The sequence below is a fragment of the Athene noctua genome, chromosome 11 (genome assembly GCF_965140245.1).
Source record: "Athene noctua chromosome 11, bAthNoc1.hap1.1, whole genome shotgun sequence".
Taxonomy (NCBI): Eukaryota; Metazoa; Chordata; class Aves; order Strigiformes; family Strigidae; genus Athene; species Athene noctua.
This window is the reverse complement of record NC_134047.1, coordinates 24752125-24772143: the sequence shown is the minus strand read 5'-3', so window position 1 is coordinate 24772143 and position 20019 is coordinate 24752125. Positions and strand designations below refer to the sequence as shown.

The window sequence follows — 20019 nt, the reverse complement described above, 5'->3', positions numbered from 1 at the left end:
CTCTGCGCTAAGGGCAGCTGCAGAAACGCAGGTGGGGTAGGCAAGGAGGACGGATCGGGGTCTTCACCTTCCTGGCCCTTTGTTTCTCTTCCTACCGGGGCCCTTTCCATCCCCTTGTTCCTACCAGACATCTGCTCTGCAGCTGCAGCACTCCAGCTGGGACGTTTAACCCCTGAGCCACCGCAGCTCCTGCTCCTGGGGACAGCCTGAAGTCCAGGGCTCGAGGAGATGTCCTGAGGTGGCCAGAGGTGACCTGGAGAAGGAAAGCTGCCCGGTGGAGCCAGATAAACCCCGTCTCGGTCTGTCCCTGCCACCGTGCCGCGTCCGTGTCCGGCAGCCTGGCGGGTTTCTTCCCTCCAGCACCTGGTGCACCCCGTGCCGGTTGTTCAGCCCTGCCTTGGGGAGCCTAAATCAACACCCCGAGAGAGGAAGAGACCCTTCGATCCTGCAGAAGGTGAACTTTGGCTTTGTTGGTGGTGACTGTTGGGCTTTGTTGTCCCAGAGGGGTGAATACTGAAAGGAGAGGAGAAGTTTTCTCCCCTTTCTAAAGTAAAGCAGGTAACAAATGTGTTTGCATTTTGCAAAGGTGTGAGGAAGTCTTATTAGTTTGGGGCTGATGTGGCCACTTAAGTGCTTGGTGAAGCCAGCAGAGGCTGCAGACGTGAATTTAAACTGCTGCGGGTGCTGTCTGTGCAGGCAGGGGTGTTCCCCGGGCAGGTTGGACGCGGCTCCTGACTCGGGTGCCTGCAAGGGCAGAAGCAGCTTTGGGCCGGCGTGGTGCAGGGCTGAGCTCTGGCGTGGCCGTGGTCTCCAGCCACATTTCTGTGCTGCAGAGCCCGAGGTGATGCTGTTTTGGGTGCAAAGCGCTGAGTTTGAACTTCCTTTAGAACAGAATAAACCAGAGGCGAGACCACGGTTGGGCTCGTTTGCAGGAGAGGAAACCAAAGCTGTTGCATCCAGCTGATAACGGCAGTTCTGTGCAGCCCCGGAGCTGAGCCGAGATGCGAGTGGGGCAGAGATAAGGTGAGGGGGGGTGGGGGGGTGCCCCCGGGGGCTGCAGGCTCTAGGCACCCACCATGCAGCCGCCTCTGCCCCGGGCTGGGGGGCACCCGTAGAGACAAGCCTGGTTTGTACCTGGAAGCTTCCCTTTGACAAGAGTGGCGGCGGTTTGTCCGGCATCCCGGGGCCCTTCCTCTCCACTGGCCCAACCGGGGGGCTGCTGCCCCACGGGGGCTTCCAGGTGCTTCCAGGTACTGCCCGGGGGCGATGGGGGAGGAAGGGGGGGCCTGGCTGGCGGCAGGGGGGGGCAGGTGGCAGCTCAGGACCTGGGGGTGATGTTTGAGGGTGGCACACGAGGTGATCCAGAAGCCCAGCGGCTTCGGTCTCCCTGCGCCGTGGTAGCCAGAGCGCTTCTTGCCCAGGTCGTACCGGCCGGTGCTCAGGTCCCGGCACCCACACAGACGCTGGCCGGCAATTTCTGTGCTCCCTCTGGGATTTAGCCCCCGATTTCCCTCGTGCTCACCTGCACCGGGACGTGAGCAGGGCCGTGCCCCCCTCCCCACACGGTGCCGTCCCCAGCAGAGCGATGCCCTTGGGAGCAGCCAGGGCATTGCGGGGCTGGAGGTGGTGGAGGCATTTCAACAATTCCTCGTTGGCAACGCAGCAAGGAGCAGTTCCCAAAACTTGTGAGACCTATTTACTGTGTGGAGGTTAATTATGGAAACCCGCCGCATCTGGGAGAGCGTCCAACCGCCTTCCCCGTTCCTCTCTGCGTGCCCCGGCCGCGCTGGCGGCTTTGGGATCGCTGCGGTTTGCTGGACGGTGCTGGGAGCTGGCCGGGCCGCAGGCAGAGAACTGGTATTTATGGGTGCTGGGGGCCAAACTGTGCATGGATGGGGGATGCCTGTGGCTGCGGAAAGCTCCGTGGGCAGCAGCGAGCCCCGGCTGCGAGTCCCGCGCCAAGCCGGGGGGGCAGCGGGGGGGGCTCCTCGGGCCCCTCACGCTTCAAGTGCAGAGGTTCAGTCAGCGCGGAGGGGTCCGGGTTTGGCACTCGGGTGCGTTTGAGCGATGCCCAGCTCAGAGGGGCAACACCGATTACTGTGAGCATGGTGCTGGGCATCGCAGGGAGTTAATTCCTCTTTCCCTGTCACCGCCCCGGCCCCAGCACCTCCCGCAGCAGCAGGATAGGTGCTTCCCGTGGGGAATGGTTCTTCCAGCCCCTCACTTTTTCAGGCAGTGAAGGCACATGCCCCTGGTTTGGGAGCTGATTTTTTGTCATTTCTGTAGAAATTAGGCAAGTACTTCTGTTTACAGTCAGGGAAGGGAAGCTGAGCTCCACTTCTGCAGAGTCACTGTTGTAGGCAACAGTTTATTTTAAGGCGGGATGGAAAGAAAACACACTGAAAAGAAAAGAAAGGAAAAGAGAACGTTCCATGTGCTAGTGCTGGAGTGTGAGAGCGGGAGGCTGGGAGCTCCCACCCGCATCTGCCGGGCAGCTGGTGTCGCGGCTGTCCGTTAGGTAACGTAGGGGCAGTTTTATGATGTTTTTTTTTTTTTTTTTTCGCACACTCATTAGCTGTGGGGGACTTTTTATGGGGAATTTGGAAAGTTGCTGTGAGGAGCTGGGAAGCTGGCGTGGGACTTCTCGTTTTTTATTTTTGATTCTTAAAGCAAAAGTGCAGAGCCGGGGTTCTGGGAAGTGGCTTTCCTGCCTGTAATTACGTTTGCCTCCGGTGTTGCAGCTCGCTCCCGGTGCAGCGTTTATTGTGTCTCCCGGGCCCTTCCCCACCCTCGGCCGCAGCCCAGGAGGGATGTCGGGCTCTGAACCTCCCGCGGCTGGGAGCCGTTCCTGACGGAGCCACTGCTGGTGGAGTGACTGTGCACAAGATGATTGGGGAAATTTTGTCCTTTTTGTTCCACTTTCATGTTGGTTTTCATCCTTTTCTTCCCCTTTCACTAACAAAACAAGAGCCTCTTTTTCTTCATTTCTGCTTTCTGGCCCCCTCCCCGGTGCGCTGCGGGGTGCTGGGGGTCTGGGCTCCCAGACTCTGTGTGAGCCCCTTTCTGGGCACGGGGGCTGGGGGTGCCTTTTCCTTGGGAGATGTCGTCCAGCCTCGGCAGCTGCCAGAGAAGGGAGAGGCTTTGCCTGGCTGGGGATTCTCCGGTGGCTCATAAGGGCTGTGCGCCATTGGGAGTGAGCGTGTTGCTGCGGGTTTCCCCGGGTCAGGGCTCTTACCAAGGGCTCATCTCACTTGGAGACCGTCCTCTGGAGCGGGAGGCGTGACGGGACCGCTCCCGCACCTTCCCTGCCTGCATTCATGAGACTGCTTAGCAGCTCTGCGTGTGTGTATCTTTGCTCTTCTCTCAAGGTGCCCGGTGGGTCAGTGGTGGTGCTGATGGTGGGACAGAGGGGGCTTGTGCAGATCTTCTTAGGAGGCCCAGCTGAAAACACCAGGCACCCGCCAGCCCCTCGCAGACCTCTGTGAGCGCCTGGGTGGAAGCTGCTGCCACCTTTTTGTGTCTCATCTTTGCTGCTGGTCTATGGGTGAGGAGCTGTAAGGTGCCGGGAGGAGCCATGCACCCCGTGTGTGGCTGGCACACGACTCGCGCCGCTGCAGACCTGCCCTCTTTGGGCTCTCCTGGGGTCGGGTTTGGTGCGAGGTGAGAAGGTGGCGGTGTGGGATTTATCCTCTTCTCTCCTCAGGAAGCGTGGGCTCTCTGTGTGTTTATGTGCCGGTGTCTGTGTGCCTGCTCCTCTCGCCGTACAACTCAAGTGGGATCATTTCCGCCACGTTTAAACTACAGGTTGCAAAGATATGAAGTTGCTACAAGCTGGTAAAAATCGTTTGCTGGCCAGAGGAGACAACGAGACCCTCTCCCCGGCCCTGCTGAGGGGTGGGTGTGGTGCGCAGTGAGCCTTAATTAGGCATCAGAGAATCCGCAGCTCTGGGCCCGCTGCCCCGGTGGGATCCCGTCGCCGTCGCTGCTGCCTGTGGCTTCTCTGCCCAGCGGAGGGTCCCCAGGGAGCCTCCCCCGGGGGCTCAGGCTGGGCTCCCAGCAGAGCCTGCAGACGGGTGCTCGTGCTACCGGGGTCAGGTGTGGGGTTTGGCTCCCCCTTCACTAGTGTCAGGGGGGCCCTGGGGACACGGGGGTGACCCTGTGCGCAGTGTCTGGCCATGGCCTGTGTGCTCGGTGGGAGCCTTTCCCTGCCCGTCCTTTCCTGTCCGTGGGAAGGCGGCCAGGGGGGGAAGTGGGATGGGAACGCTTGGAAACCTTTTCCGTGCCAGCACTTCGACGTGGGGAGGGCTTCTGCCGGGGGCGAGCAGAGCCCCCCTGCCCTCGGGGGGTTTGCTCCCTGCTGCATGGGGCTCGGGGTGGTGGTGGGGGGATGCAGGAGTCCAAACCTGGGACCTGGCCCCAAAACGGGGCGAGGAGAGTCGCGCTCCCCCCTTGCCGGGAAGAGGCGGCGGAGGGGAAGGAAATGCCGTGCTCTGACTCCTGGTTTCCAGCGGGGCAGTGGGCGGCCGAGCTCAGTCCTGCGCGGGAGCATCCTGCTGCTCCCCAGCCCGGTGGGGCGGCCCTGGCCACGCCGGGGGTCCCGCGGCTCCTGCGCGTCCCCCCGCTGCCACCCCAGCCATGCTCTTCTACCAGTTCAGCCCCTCGGCTGCCAGGGGTAAGCGCAGCACCGCGGTCCCGCTCCCAGCTGCCCTTCCCTCCCCTGTCCTCGCCCGGGGGAGATGCCAGACCCGTCCCTCCCTGGGGGCTGCGGTGGGGCCGGGGGGGGAGGTTGGTGTTTCTGCTCTTGGCTGGGGGCACCCCAGGCTGCAGCCTCTGGCCACGGTGGCCACATGCCAATGACTCCGTTGGGAGCGATGGAGGAGCAGAATGGAGCAGGGGCGGGAGGGGTCTGACGGGTCTGTTGGCGGGGGGGCTGTGGGAGATGCTCCTCCTCCGACGCTGCCTGTCCCGGGGTCGCAGGGGGGATCTGCTCTCTGGAGCCATTGTCACCGCAGGCCGTTCGCCGTGACTCTTGGTGCCCTCCCAGCTGGCTGCTCACAGCTGCAGGCACCGTCCCCCGCGGAGGGGCCGGGGGACGTTGGGGGGATTGCGGGGCTCTGCGGGGACCAGGCTGAGCTGGTCGAGCTCCAGGGTTGAGGTTTCCACTGGAGTCTCGGGGTCTGAGCCCTGCGAGGGTCAGTCCCTGCGTTTCACCCGGGCTCGTGGCGTGGTTGAGGGCAGCTGCGCAGCTTGGACCCAGGCACAGACGCTTATTCCAAAACTTCTTCCCAAAACTTCTGAAGTATTTGGGTCCAGGGTATTGGCTTGGTCCTGTCCTTAACTGAACTGCTTGTTTTGAGCTTTTTTTTTTTTCTCCTGCTGTAGCTTTGTAATTGGAAATGCAGCCAGAGCCCTCGGCGGTGGCTGTTGATGGATGGTGATGAAACTGGGGAGTTTCGCTGCAATCTGCTCCGGGTGGACGCAGCCTCAGTCCAGTCTGTGCTGGGTGGTGCCTCTGAGAGGGATGGGCGAGACCCTGAAAACTACTGTCACATTTTCTATGCTTGAGGTCAAATGTTTGTCACCCTCAGAAGTATAAATCTCAGCAGACCGATGGACTGCCGACACCAGGCAGCAGCTTGCTTTGGCAGCCTGAGCTTTGGGCTGTTTTCCCTCAAGTTCTGTAAATTTGAGAAATTTCCCAGAAAATAGTGCTGGCTGTTAGATGGGCTCCTCCAGGCGATGGCTGAACCATGTGTGAGGGGTGGGAACCGGTCGGGCAGGGGGCTGTAGAGAACTGTCAGGGTTTTGGTGCCTACCACGATGGACGCCTGCTTGAAAGGAGGGGTGGGGTGCTCCGGGCTGGTGGGAAGGAGGAAGGAGAAGGGAAGGTTCCTTTGGCAGCCTGTACTGGAGGATGTTTGCAAAAGTGACCAGCCCTAAGCTTTGATGAGCTCTGAGCTAATTATTACAAATAAAGATCTTTCTCTCCTGCCTGGCAAAGCACTGTATTTGGTTTGGTGGGTTCAGAAACAAAATGTTTCGTTGAGAGGTTGAAATTGTGCCTCGAGGCCCTGTCACTCCTGTGTTACCTCCTCTTCGCCTTGTGCTGCCGGAGGGGCTGAAGCTGAGCAGTTGCTCTGCAGCCGGAGTTTCCTCTGCTTTGTGCACATAAAACACGGGCTGGAGAGCTGCGGGGAAGCGGGCTGCTGCTCCGGGGAGCATCGCTGCTGCCGGGCAGGATGCTCAGGCCAGTTCTTTGCTTTATTTCAGAAGTCGAAGCCAAGAAAGCGTGCGAGTGGCTGCGGGCGGCGGGATTCCCTCAGTATGCCCAGCTTTACGAAGGTGAGAGCTGCCGCCTCCGGCTGATCCCCCTCCCAGCTCTGTACGTGGTCTTGTATCCTCTATCCCAACCAAACAGCAAGGGAGAGCTGGTAAAGCTGTGGGGAGAGGAGAGGATGGAGAGGATTGTTTACTAATTATGTGATCATGTGTTAAAAGTTTAAGCCCTTGGACTTGGCCGTGGCCTGGCAGGCCAGCCGTGCCATTAACTTTCCTGCATTCCTGAACTTTTCCCCTTCAGGCAGGGCTGCGAGGAGTCCCCGGGGTGGCTGCTGGGGCCAAGGGCGGGCAGGCGTTGGAGAGCCGTCGGCTCTTGGGGAGTTCAGCGAGTGTTTGCAGTGGGTGGGAGCGCAGAGGCAGCTTTTCCTTTGTCGGTTTTTCCTCCCTCCCTCCCCGCTGCCACGTCCCGCAGGCTCCTGCCCTGCCCCGATACGCCACTTGGCAGCAAGGTCGGCGCTTTCGGAGCAGGCAGCCAGCCGTGCCCTGAGCAGCCCCCACTGACCCGCTCCCACCTCCTTGGCCACGCACCCACGGGCGGCTCGGGGTGGTGGGTCTGGCCTCGGGCTCAGCTGTGTTTACTCCAAGCCTGCGGCGGGACGGGGGGGCCGGTGCCGCGGAGCGGTGGCCACAGCCGGCCCCGGCTGGCCGGGACAATAGCGGGAAGCGGCTCTCCGGCCATGGCCATTGTTCGGCCGGGCACTGCCACCGCCCCCCGCAACACGTGTGCGGGAGCCACGCTCTTGCTGCCCGGGTGATGGCTTTACAGGCTGCCTCTCGGCTTCTGGTTTCTATTTCGGGGGACAGGCTGCTCGCGCGGCCACGTGCAGGGATGGGACGGGTTCCTTTCCTGCGGGGGACACCCAGGTGTCAGCCCCCGAGAGCGTTTACAGCCCTGGGGCGGCGAGGAGTGGGTGCTGGGTGCTGGAGTCTATGAATAAACTGACCCTTTTTCCAGCCTCACTGAGCAAAACTTTCCACATCCTCCAAGTGTTTCATTCTGTTTTTCTCCCCAGCTGGCCCGGCTCGCTGTCCCCTCGGTAATTACACTCCATAGTTTCATTAGCAGCTGGGCTCGGACACTTGTGGGTGATGGCCCCAGTCCCTGGTAGCTGGTCCCAGCAGAGCTGTTCAGGGGCACAGGGGTGAGCAGGGCGCGGGATGAAGGCCCTCAGGCATCTCGCTTTGGGGAGAGCCCCAGGGCCCCGGGCATGTGCCCCCTCGGGGTGCTCCTCCAGCCCCTGCCCCGACGCCAGCGAGTGTCTCTGCCTGTGCAGACCCGACCCGTGGCTGCCAGGGCTGGGGGTACTGACAGGTGATGGATCTACTGTACCACCGTACCCCTACGGCTTTCCTGCCCTGGGGGGGCCTCTTAGCAGCTCCCAGCTCTGCCCAGGGGAACAGAGAGGCGTTCTTGCCCCTGGGGGGTCAGTGGGAGGAGGGAGTCATCGGTGAGCAATCGAAGCATGTGTAGTGCTTTTGCATGTTTCTGGAGCACAGGTCTGCTGGGGAGCGGCTGGGGGAACTGGGGGGGTTCAGTCTGGAGAAGAGGAGGCTGAGGGGAGACCTCCTGGCCCTCTGCAACTCCCTGCCAGGAGGGGGCAGAGAGGGGGGATGAGTCTCTGGAGCCAAGGAGCCAGCGCCAGGCCCCGAGGGAATGGCCTCAAGCTGCCCAGGGCAGGGTCAGGCTGGCTCTGAGGAAGGATTTCTGTGCAGAAGGGGCTGTCGGGCGTTGGAATGGGCTGCCCAGGGCAGGGGGGAGTCCCCGGGATCCCTGGAGGGGTTGAAGAGTCGGGCTGAGCCAGCGCTGAGGGATCTGGGGGAGTTGGGAACGGTCAGGGGGAGGGTCCTGGTTGGGCTGGAGGAGCTGCAGGGGCTGTTCCAACCCAGATGATTCTGGGACTCTGTGATGTAGGGCCTTATGGGACACCAGGATGTCTCCAGGGCGGTGTTAGGGAGGTGACTGCTCTCCAAAGACCACCCTGAGGTGCTGAGGGGAGAAGCTGAGGGGGTACCTGTCCCTGTCCCCCCTGCCCATGGAGGGGCAGCCGGAGCTCCAGATGTGCGCAGCTGAGAACAGGCCCGGGCGGTGCCTGTGTGGGCGAGCGAACGCGCTGCGAAGGGCTGGTGGTTATTTCTGAATCAGCTCATCTCACGCAGTGCTGAAGCCAGCCCGGCGCTCCGGCCCCGCAGGAGCCATTCCCGTGGGCTTTAGCTGTCCTGGGCACGCCAAGGTCCTGGCACAGTGACCGGGTTGTTTGTCCTGTGAGCGGGAAGGAGGAGGAGTAGGAGGCGATGTGAGGGGTGTCTGCTGTGTGACTCCGATCCCCTCCCAGCGTCGGGGCTGCCACAAGCCCTCCCGCTCCCGGCCCAGTGGGGCTTGTTTCTCCCCCTCTCCTCTGCCTGACTCATCCCTCCCACCCCTGCTCTTGGCTTGTGCTCACCTCCACGGCACCGGGGCATCCCTGGCCCTCCCGCGCCTGCTCCCTCTGCGTCTTGCTCTGGCTCTTTGCTGGCTGCCTCCCGGGGCTGTGGGTGCAGAGTGATCCCTCGGAGGAACCACTGCCGGGAGCGGGGGTCGAGTCCTGCCTCGCTGTCACGGGTGGCAGGTCCCAGCTTCTTCCCAGCGCTAATCCTGCCCCAGGAGACCCCCACGCCTTTCCCCTCCACCGCTCTCCCGCTTCCCCAGCTCTCCATCCTCGGCCTCTCCCCTTGCTCCTGGCAGCATCCCCTCCTCCCACGCTCACTGCCGGCCCTTGTGCCTGATGGAGCAGCTGGTTCACAAACAGCCGCTGATTTTCCTGTCGCTTTCCTCCCCAGATTCATCGTTCCCTCTCGACATTGGTGCTGTGAAGAAGGACCACAGCTTCCTGGATCAGGACTCCCTCAAATCCCTGTGCAGGTGATGCTCCCTCGCACCCCTTCACGGCCACGGGCAGCGGGGCCAGCGTGGGGACATGACCCAGGCAAGGGCTGGGGGGGCTGCCTGTGGTCCCGGGGCTGTGGGTGCTGTGGAGTGTCTGCCTGGCCCCCCAGCTGCGGCTCAGAGCCCGCTCGGGCACCGTCGCTCCCCCTGCACCCTCCCCGGGTGCTTGACTCTCGACTCGGACAGCATAGTTGTTGGTGCTGGGGAAACACCAGCGGGTTTGGTTTGAACATACATCTCTCCTGGAGAATGGGAACATTTCCCAGGAATAATTCTCTTTATGAGACTTTTGGGCTGTGTTTTAATTTCACGCTTGGGTAACTCCTGTAGAGCTCGAGTAGGAATGGACTGGTCAGGGCTGAACTGTCAAACTGAGCAGAGGTGCAAGGACAGACCCAGCTCTGCTGTCGCCACAGCCCATGCTCCCCCCTCCACCCCCAGCTGCCCCGGGAGCCGTGTCTGCCCGGGGTGGTTTTACGGGGATTTAATTTTCATGGATGGTCCATAATGTCTCTGAGAACAAAACGGAGTTTGGAAACCAGGTCTCTGCATCAGAGCGAAGGGGTCTTGGTTGGCTGTCAGCGAAAGGCAGATTCGGGTCAAAGTGCCTGTGGATGAAATCGTGTCAGCGGGCAGAGTTTCACCCGGTCGCCAAGCACGCGGTGCCCGTGGAGGAGAGGGAACAGGCATCGAGGGAGCGCTGGTGCGGTGCGGGGGGCTGCGTGGAAGTCGCACACCGCTAATTCTTCGTGCTCCGCGCGGGTCGTTAGGAGCTGCGGGTGCTCGCGGCGGGGCTGTCGCTGTGATTTGCGTTATGCAGGTGAAGTCTGCGCTGGTGGGTCCCTCCTCCTCCTGGGAGTGATGTTTCTGTCAGGGATTTCAGCGTTCGCTGCTGCCGGACGGAGCGGCGGAGGGAGGGGAAAGGGTCTGTTATGGGTTTGTTCCCCCAGTGGAGAGGCTGCGGCGCCAGGCAGGGTGGGGGGATCCTCTGTGCAGCTTCCTGGGAGCCCAGCAAGCTCCCGGTTTTCCCGCCCGGTGTGGCGGCGAGGCGGGAGGTGATAGAGGTCTCTGACCGTCCCGCCCTGCCTCGGCTTCCAGGTCCTTTTGCCGCAGGAGCCCCTGAGATCATTTTGCTCTGATAACCCCGGGCAGGTTGTCCTGCAGGATCTCTGCGGCCGGGCTATGTAGGGCTTGAATGTCCCCCACTCCCCGAGGTGGCCCTGTGCAGCGTTTGCCTAACAAAAAAGTCTGAAAAGCACTGGAAAATGCAGCTTTTCCAAGAAAATGAACCCCTGAGCATGTTCTCTTCCCCCCTAGCACACACATCTTCCCATCTCATTCCTTCTGCCAGACTTGGTGGGTGTAATCCTGCCGTGGGGTGCTCGCAGTCGGGGGGTGTCAGTGGGGCTGCAAAAGGGCCGTTAGTCACATTTTTGGTGACATGTCCCTGGGGTGTGTTTTCTTGGCTGTGCAGACGCGGTATTTGCACGCTGGAAGCGCTTGTTGTAGCTTTCACAAAGGTGCTAATTGAAGTGAGTTAACTGGAGGTTACACAGAAGAAATGAACCCCAGGACTTGAAGCTGTAGGCCAGAGGAAGGTGAAGGGCCCAGCTGGGGGCCAGCCTGGCCCCGGGGAAGAGGGAACGGGTCTCCCCAAGCCTGCAGGGGAGAGGGGCTGGGACCCCCGTCCACAGGAAGCAGGGTGGGGGTCACGGCTGCCCCCGCAGCCGTCGGTGGGAGCCAGGACACCGGGCAAACGCCCCTGAGAGGTGGCCAGCACCCACATGGCCTCGGTTGTGGTTGTGGGAGAACAAATGCTGGGCACCAGGGTGGCTGCAGGGATTTAGGCACAGCCAGGATGCCCCAGAGCCAGCGTGGCTGGAGCCAAGTGCCGCTCCCGTGGCCGTGCTTCCCAGATCCCTCCTGGCGCACAGCCGTGGGATTGTGTCGCTCCAGAGCTTTCATCCCTTGGCTTAGGTGCCCAAGGGACGGTTGGGGGGGGCCTGGGTGGGTGTCAGAGCCGTGGGTTGCCCATGGAGCTCCATGTGTCCCGCTGATCCCTGGAGCCGCAGCTGCCAGGTGCACAGGGAGGGCTCTAAGAACCAGGGAAAAAAAGGAAAAAGCGCGCATGGCCCCAGCAGGGGCCAGCACCTGGGTAAAACCTCTCGCGGTTTCTTGCAGGAGGCTGATGACCCTGAACACATGTGCCTCCATGAAGCTGGAAGTCCACTTTCAGCGTAAACAGGTAGATCGTGGGTGTTCGAGGGGCACGGGGGAAGGTGTGTGTACTGGTGGGGCAGCAATCCTGTGTTCAGGAGCAACGTGGGGGTCCCGGAGGCTCGGCAGGGTCCCGACCGCCGCTGAGTGCTCTAGAGTCATCCTGGAGGCAGCCCCTTCCCTCCCCCGGTGCGGTGGGGCAAAATGGTGCGGGGTGGCTCCCGGAGCCCTCCCTTGCTGAAGGTTTGGGGGGCTGTGCACGGCTCTTCCTTCCCCGCCTGGGGTCCTGTGGAGAGTGGGATGGGGGGATGCGCCGGCCCTCGGTGGCTCTGACCGACTGATCGTCCCCTCTTCTCAACCGCCCACAGAATGAAGACTCCGAGGAGGAAGACCTGTGCGCCATCAGCGACCGGTGGGCTTTCCAGAGGGACAGCAAGCGGTGGTCCCGGGTGGGCTCCGTCGACGTCCTCTCCCAGGGCTCAGAGGTGCTGAGCTCTGCCATGCGCCTGGCGTCCAGCCATGAGAGCGTCCTCACGGACCTCAGCACCAACCCGGAGGCCGCGTCCCTGCACAGCGGCGGCAGCGGGGTGGCAGCCCCCGGCCCCCCGCCCCCCGCCAGCGCTGCCTCCAGCCACAGCTGCAGCGAGCACTCCTTGCCCGAGCGGCCCTTGAGCCGCGGCGACGGCTCCAAGGAGAAGCCGAAGAAGCGACGGTCTCGCAGCTTCCTGAAGAGGATCGAGTCCCTCCGAAGGAAGGACAAGGAGAAAGCTGGTCCTGACGAGAAGGTGGCCCCGCATGGCAGCGGCGCGGCTGCACCAGGGTGGGGCTCCCTAAAGACTAACAGGGACCTTGCGGCCACCAAGGCCAGCTCCTCTAAACGAGGGATATCTGCCTCTTTCCGTGGCAAAAAACACTTCTTCTCGGTATCGCACAGGACTAACGGTGTGCTGGGCTCGGGTGGGAGCGAGGCGAGCTCTGACCCCAAACGCAGTGGGGTCTACCTGGAGGACTACGAGACGGCAGTGACAACCAGCAGCAACTGGGCTGCCGGAGAGTGCCAGCACCGGCCGGCACGCCGGGGGGACTGCTTGGTCTATGTCCCCCAGGACCACAAGCCAGGCACCTTCCCCAAATCCCTCTCCATCGAGAGCCTGTGTCCCTTGGACGGCAGCTCACTGACCCACTGGAAATCAGGGAATGCGCCCGTGGGGCTTGGGGGGGGCGGCAGCTCGTCCTCCCCGCGGGGCTTCGCCTGCCGCCGGGGCTCCTGCAGCTCCCTGGGCAGCCGGGTCAGCGTCTACGACAACGTGCCGGAGTTCGGCAGCAGCGAGGATTTGTGCCAGGAGGACGGGGAGGTGACCTACGAGAACCTCGACGACATTCTGCAGCACATGTGGGGGCTGCAGCAGAAGGTGAATCTCTGGTATAAAGCCATCTCCCCCGACCTGGCTGGGGAGGAGGGCCGCGAGGAGGAGGAGGAGGAGGAGGAGTCGGAGGAGTCGGACTCGGGAGGGGAACCCTCCAACCTGCACTTCGAAGAGAGGTCCATGTCGGATGTGGGCACCTCTGCCAGCGACTTTGACAGCACCGGCAACTCCCTCAACGAGGCCGAAGAAATCGAGATGCGGGAGCGCCGGGACTCGGGGGTGGGAGCGTCACTCACCCGGCCCTGCAGGTAATCGGGGGCTGCAGCTGTGCCCCCCTCCCCTCCGCCGGGCCTGGCAAAACCTCAGGGGCCGCCACGAGCCTGTCCTGCACCCACGGGTGCTCTGCGGCAGCACCGGCGCCATTGGGTGCTAGCCAGAGCCCTGGCTCGGTAGTCACCCTCTCCCCTGGGGGGGCCGCGGAGCGGATGGGGGGACACTGATGGATGGGTGGATGGATGGATGGATGGATGGGGTGGTGGGAGCGCAGCGCGGGCTGCTGGTGCACCCTGCCGGCTGCCTGCACCGCTGCCTGCACCCCTGCCTGCTGTGCGCAGGCTGCCCCCTCTCTGCCTGCGCAGGCCCGGAATTGAATCATTTTTCGTTTGGTCTGAAGGATCCTGGAGGCACTTGCTTCCCCTGTGCTAGTGCTCCCCTGGGCTTGCCCTAAGCACACTCCGGCCGCTGCCCAATTCTGTGAGTTTTCTACCCCTGCTAGGCGGGGGCTGGAGGGTGACGTGCCTGCAGGCAGGCAGGGCTGTAGAGGGGCGCTTCTGTAGCGGGGGATGTCTCTTGAGGATGCAGCAGAGCAGCTGGGCAGGAGCCTTCCCGGAGCAGCAGGGGCTTGGGCCGGGTTTTAGCAGGCTCCTGAGAGAGCGCTGCCTCGCCGGGGTGTCTTTACTTCTCGTGAGAGCCAACGCTGGAGCCGTGCCCTTCAGTGCAGCGATGGTCCTGCTGCCGCCCCGCACCCGAGCGTCCCGGCTCTGCCCCATCGCCCAGCACAGCCCTTGGGTGCGGGCGCAGCGAGCCCGAGGCGCAGGGGCAGAGGGTGCTGGTTGTTCCAGGGGAACCAGGGGGGGTTTGTGGGCACCCAGCAGGTGCTCAGCCTGGGTGCCGCTGCGCCCGCTCCTTCCCCCAAAGCGGTGGGTGCCCCGGGGCAGGGAAGGGCCGTCCCTGGGCTGCCCGCTCTCACCCCAGCCTCTCCCCGCAGGAAGCTGCGTTGGCACAGCTTCCAGAACTCCCACCGGCCCAGCCTCAACTCTGCCTCCCTGGAGATCAACCGCCAGTCCTCTGCCCAGCTCAACCTGCTCCAGAAGTGCTCCCTGCTGCGGCTCACGGCCATCATGGAGAAGTACTCGGTGCCCCACAAGCAGGCCTGGACGTGGTGAGCTGGGGGGGATCGGGGCCGGGTCGGTGCCCCCACGGCGGGTGCTGCCCCCAGCCCAGGTCCCGCAGCCTGTGGCAGCTTCAGTGTGTGCAGATGGTGGAGAGGGAGGGGGAAAAAAGCTGAAACAAAAGCTGGCTTTGCCCTGCGCAGCTGTGGGCATCTTCACGAGTGTGAGCTGGGGGCTCCCGGCAGCACCTGCATCCAGGAGGGCCGCAGGCATTTGCAGGGTGTTAAAAATGCCACGGCAGTGCCAGAGCGCGGGGCAGTGGGTTCCTTTTCCAGCCGAGTGTTAAAGCATTTTGGCTTAAATAAAAGGTGCTGCTGTTCCTGCTCGAAAACCTCTATTCAGAAGGTGGCAGAAGTGCGTGTATGTGTGTTCCCGGGGGTCCTGCTCCCCTCTGCAGGGTGGTGCTGGGGTGTCACCCTGACGTCTGTCTGTCCCGCCCTGCAGGACCGTGCCCAAGTTCATGAAGCGGAGCAAAGTCCCCGATTACAGGGACAAGGTGGTCTTCGGGGTGCCCCCTGTCATCAATGTGCAGCGGACGGGGCAGCCGCTGCCGCAGAGCATCCAGCAGGCCATGCGCTACCTCCGCAGCCAGTGCCTGGACCAGGTGAGGCCGTCGCTGCCCGATCTGGGGAAAAAACCCACCTTGCAGGAGTGCTTTTTTGTTGGCCTCTTGTGGCGCTTGGCAGTGGTGAAGCGGGAGGGTGAGATCGTCTGTGGGGACTCCACCCTCACCCGTGTCTCCATGGCCATCCTGCACTCAGGGTTCTCCCTCGGGTTGCAGGGAGGGAGGTTTTTGGGGAAGGGGCTTCCCGGCCTGTCCCGTGGGATCCCTCCTGGGTCGGTGCCCGCCCTGTGCTCACCCCAACCCGCTCTTCCCCGGCAGGTTGGCATTTTCCGGAAGTCAGGGGTGAAGTCCCGCATCCAGGCGCTCCGGCACATGAATGAAACCAGCCCCGACCACGTCAACTACGAGGGGCAGTCGGCGTACGACGTGGCTGACCTGCTAAAGCAATATTTCCGCGACCTGCCGGAGCCCATCTTCACCAGCAAGCTGACGGACACCTTCCTGCAGATCTACCAGTGTAAGTGCTGGCCTGGGGAGGAAAGTCGGGGGCTCCCAGGGAGGAGGCGTCTCCCCAGTCATTTGGACGGAGGCGACGGCGTCGGGCCCGCAGGGATGGCTCCTCTGACCACTGGCTTCGCCCCGTGCCTGCAGTCGTGTCGAAGGAGCAGCGGCTGCCGGCGGTGCAGGCGGCCGTTATCCTCATGCCGGACGAGAACCGGGAGGTGCTGCAGACCCTGCTCTACTTCCTGAGCGACATCGCCTCCGCCGAGGAGAACCAGATGACCGCCGGGAACCTGGCTGTGTGCCTGGCCCCCTCCATCTTCCACCTCAACGTCTCCAAGAAGGAAAGCACCTCGCCAAGGTAAGGGCTGGACTAGCTCGGGCCTCCCCAGCCTCCCTGCAGCTCCCGTCTTACCCTGCCCGTCCTGGGAGGAGGCCACTCAACTGGGGTGAGGTGGGAACAGCCCCCCGTGGATCTGCGGTGCGATGTGGGGGTCCCCTGCAGGGCAGTGGGGGGCTGGAGGCGGGGGGGGATGCCCCTGTGAAACAAAGGAATTCACCCAGCAGTCAGAAGCCAACAGGACCGTTAAGCAGGTTCTGTTTGTCAGCAGGGCTGGGGTCGCCCTGGGGATTCCCCACCAGAAGGGCTGCCCAGAACTAGCAAGGGATGTCAGTTTACATACACACAAATCATACCTGTTCCTTAGATTTCCCAGGAAGGGGTGTCTTATGATAATGAGTTCCCAGAATTTATTTACATACTCTGAGCATGCATAGTGAAAATAGAGTGAAGGTCTTTGATGGTTGAGTGAAGAAGTAAGCAGTCTTCTTCATGGTGTTCACTAGCTGACCTTCTTTCCAGAGCATGCGCTGTGGAGTAAAGTCCACGTGTCTTCCCGAATCGGCGAGATCACCCTCCCCAAATGGTATCTCTGTGTCTTTTTGTTCCAGTTCCCCTCGTCTTAGTTTGCCCAAGTGCCCACTGAGGGCTCTGAGTTACACGGGGAGCATTTTACTTTAGTCTAGACAAAGAGGCCGTGGGAGAACAGTTGAGGCATCCTTGGGAAACAAACACAAGCAAAACTTCCATGCATCACAGTTTAGTCTTAATCAGAAGTTCACTGGTTTGAGCCCTCACCCGTCTGCTCCCCCGCAGGGTGATGCAGAAGAGGGGCACCATGGGGAAGCCCGACCAGAAGGACCTCAACGAGAACATGGCTGCGACCCAGGGGCTCTCCCACATGATCACCGACTGCAAGAAGCTCTTCCAGGTGGGTGACTGGTGTGTCCAGTCTGGCGCTGCCCTCCCCGGGTGCTGCCGGTCCTGTAGAGTGGGCGTGGGGCGAGGTAAGGGCACCCCCTCTTCGGCAGGGCAGCGCTCAGCGCCAGGGGCAAACCCGGCTGCGTCCGTGGCGCTGCGGGTCACGAGCTGCGGGACGGGCGTCCAGAGAGGCTGCGCCTGTCCTCCCCGCCTGGGTGGGATGAGGGGTTTGGGGCTTCCAGCTGCCCAGCACCACTCACAAAGTCCGCGTAGGATCCCTCCGCCTTTCTGAAGACCCGTGTGCTCTCGGCTTGTAGGTCTCCCACGACATCTTGCTGCAGCTGAGCAGCTCCTATATGGCAGCAGATGCTTACCCCCACCCCCTGACTGACTTCGTGTGCCAGGGGGAAAGCAAAGACTTACACTCCTACTTCGAGCAGAGTGTCCAGAACCTGCTGAAAGAGTCATCAGAGAAATTCAAGGGCTGGCTGAGCACCCCGGGGCCCCTGAACACGGAGCTCTCCTGCAAAAAGGTAAATGCCTCTGCGTGGTGGGGGGCTTGGGGTCACACAGGGAACGCCTGCGGGGTGAGCACTGGGAGCCGTGGGTCCCGGCCTGCTGGCCCCCCTCGGTGCTCGTTCTCATGTGGGAAAAGGGATCAGTGGCCAGAGTGGGGGAGCTGAGAGATGGACAGCGCTGGGACGGGGGGTGCTCTGTGCCCAGCAGTCCTGCAGAGAGCCCACCACGCTGTCGTTAGCAGAGCTGGCTGTGTCCTGCACCTCTCCAGCCCCCACCCCACCCATCACCAGCCAGTGAGGTGACTGTGCTGCTCCATGGCAGCGGGAGCCATCGCTAAAGCTGCCTGAGGGTCTAGGAAGGATTTTTTTGCAGAAGGGGCTGTTGGGCGTTGGAATGGGCTGCCCAGGGCAGGGGGGAGTCCCCGGGATCCCTGGGGGGGTTGAAGAGTCGGGCTGAGCCAGCGCTGAGGGATCTGGGGGAGTTGGGAACGGTCAGGGGGAGGGTCATGGTTGGGCTGGAGGAGCTTCAGGGGCTTTTCCATCTGAGATGATTCTGTGATGTCAGCACGGCGGGGGGCCCGCAGGCCAGCCTCCCTGACCTTCACCTTGACCCCTCAGGTTGGGGATGGGCACCCTCTGCGCTTGTGGAAGGTCTCCACAGATGTCGAGGCCCCTCCGGCCGCGGTGCTGCACCGGGTGCTGCGGGAGCGTCACCTCTGGGACGAGGACCTGCTGCAGAGCAAAGTGCTGGAGGCCCTGGACAAGAACCTGGAGGTCTACCACTATGTCACGGACAGCATGGCCCCCCACCCCCGCAGGGACTGCGTGCTGCTCCGGTGAGGGCCGGCAAGGGCCTCGAGGGGGGAGGTTTGGTCTTGGTTTGGTGGTCCCCCCTGTTCCCAGCCCTGGGTGCTGTCCTATGGGTGGAGAAGCCCCCTCCTGCTCCTGCCCGCCCTGTGGCCCCCCACGGTTGTGGGGTGCTGAGCAGGGCCGCTCTGTGCCGCAGGCGCTGGCGCACGGACCTGCCGCGGGGCGCCTGCCTGCTCGCCGCCATCTCAGTGGAGCACGAGCAGCTGCCGGTGGAAGGAGGCGTCAAAGCCGTCGTGCTGACGTCCCAGTACCTCATGGAGCCCGGCGCCGCGGGACGCTCCCGGGTGACCCACATCTGCAGGGCCGACCTCAGGTACCGGCGGGGCGCGGTGGCGCGCGGGAGCTGCTCGTCCCTCGCCTCGCCTGGCCCCAGCAAGGAGTGATGGGCGGCTCCTCAGCGCTGGCCGGGGCCTCTTCTTCCTCCTCACCCTCCTCCTGCCTTTCCCTTCCCCAGGGGCCGGTCTCCCGAGTGGTACAACAAGGTCTTTGGCCACCTCTGCGCCATGGAGCTGGCGAGGATCCGAGACTCTTTCCCAGCCCTGAGTCCCAGCAGCCCAGAGACGAAGATCTGAGGCGCCAGGAGGATGCTCTGTTCTGTCTGCTGCGGGCTGGCCAGTGGCTCCGAGCTCTCGGAGGGGAGCAGGGCGCAGGCAGCTGCCCAGGGAGGGGGAGGCAGGGGCTGGCACGCGTGCAGGCACATATTTATAAGCGTCCTTTCACCCTGGGCTGGGCGTTCCCCATCCCACCATCCCGGTGGCTGCTTCAGCCGTGCAGCCCGTGGTCTCCACAGGAAGGGTTGGTGAGCAGAGGGAAAGAGGGGCGCGGTGGGGTGACCCCCCACCCCCAGGAAGGCAGCCTGCGGGCAGGGCTGGCAGCAGCTGGCCCAGGTCGAGCCGGGTGAAGGCGTGTGGAGCAAAGTGAGAGGAGTGAGGCGGGAGGAGGATGCCGGCCGTAGGACTGGGTGTGGAGGTGAAGGGGGGGCGGCGAGGGGCGGACAGCCAGGGGGTCACTGTGAGAACCTCTTCGGTGGTGGGAGAGGCTGCTGTTCTGGGAGGAAGGGGCTGCAGATGGATATACGGGTGTGCCTCGAGTGCCAGCCCATGCCGAGGGGCAGGAGGAACCTACTTCACCGTTGGTGCTGAATTTCGGAGGAGCAGAGAAGCCCCCTAGTCCTGGGCCTTGCCCTTACTCAGCTAAGAGCCCTCCTCGTGCACTTGGTTTCAGGGGGGGCTGGAGGGATGATGTTCCAAGGCAAACCCATCCCTCAAAACCGTTCCCCCCTCGTTTAGGGGGACAGTCTCCAGCCCTGGAGCGGCCCCCCGGGGGTGGGGAGGGGAACTGCCTTCGCCCCTCTTGGGGCAGCTCTGGCGGTCACAGCCCGGGTCCCTCCTGGGCTCAGAGCTGCTGCTGCTCCCCGTCCACTCCCTTCCAGCCCTCCCTCTCCTCGGCGCCCGGGAGCTGACCCCGTTTCTCCCTTCAGGCAAGGACCCGAGTTTCCAGCCCGTTCCCACTGGAGGGGCAACACGACCCACGCGCGGGAGCGACTCCCGGTGTCAGTTTTGCCATAACCCACCCTCTCTGTCTTCTCTTGGGGGGGAAAAAAAAGCAACTCAGCCTCTGGTGTGTGTTTTTATATATATATATTTTATATATATATAAAAATATAACTAACATTTGGGGAGTGATTTTTCTCCTAATATTTTTTTATAATGTTTTTTTTTCTATCTATAAATACTTGTACAGTTGGAATATTAATATATACCTGCAGTGGTAGAGCTCAGCGCCAGGTGATGCTCACTTGAAAGACGTGTATTTTGTATTTAAGGGACTTTTGTTTTGTATCATATGCAACTGCAACAGATTGTTTGACTTGGACGGGGGCTGCTCTTCCCCTCCGTGTAATTAATAAAAGTACTAATGATGAGGAACCCTCCATGCTCAGCCATTCTCCAACACGGGAGCATCCCAGAGCTGAGGGATGTGTTGGGCTGGGGAGCCACGGGCACC

General features: G+C 62.4%; 1 protein-coding gene across 4 annotated transcripts in view; it reads left to right on the top strand.

Annotated features, from left to right (window-relative positions):
- STARD8 (StAR related lipid transfer domain containing 8) overlaps nt 1-19932 on the top strand; it is a 39294-nt gene extending 19362 nt beyond the window's left edge. For 3 of the 4 annotated variants that reach the window (XM_074915031.1, XM_074915030.1, XM_074915029.1), the window contains exons 2-14: nt 6271-6342; nt 9157-9238; nt 11444-11507; nt 11848-13154; nt 14114-14287; nt 14742-14901; nt 15181-15379; nt 15514-15724; nt 16520-16634; nt 16942-17157; nt 17761-17978; nt 18149-18325; nt 18467-19932. In XM_074915031.1, coding sequence (XP_074771132.1) covers nt 11451-11507; nt 11848-13154; nt 14114-14287; nt 14742-14901; nt 15181-15379; nt 15514-15724; nt 16520-16634; nt 16942-17157; nt 17761-17978; nt 18149-18325; nt 18467-18584 — 2952 coding nt within the window. In that variant the 5' untranslated portion in view covers nt 6271-6342; nt 9157-9238; nt 11444-11450 and the 3' untranslated portion in view covers nt 18585-19932. Of the gene's footprint in view, nt 1-4546; nt 4673-6270; nt 6343-9156; nt 9239-11443; nt 11508-11847; nt 13155-14113; nt 14288-14741; nt 14902-15180; nt 15380-15513; nt 15725-16519; nt 16635-16941; nt 17158-17760; nt 17979-18148; nt 18326-18466 lie in introns of those variants that run through there. The other variant, XM_074915028.1, reaches the window with a different exon arrangement.
- Nucleotides 19933-20019: the final 87 nt, after the last annotated feature.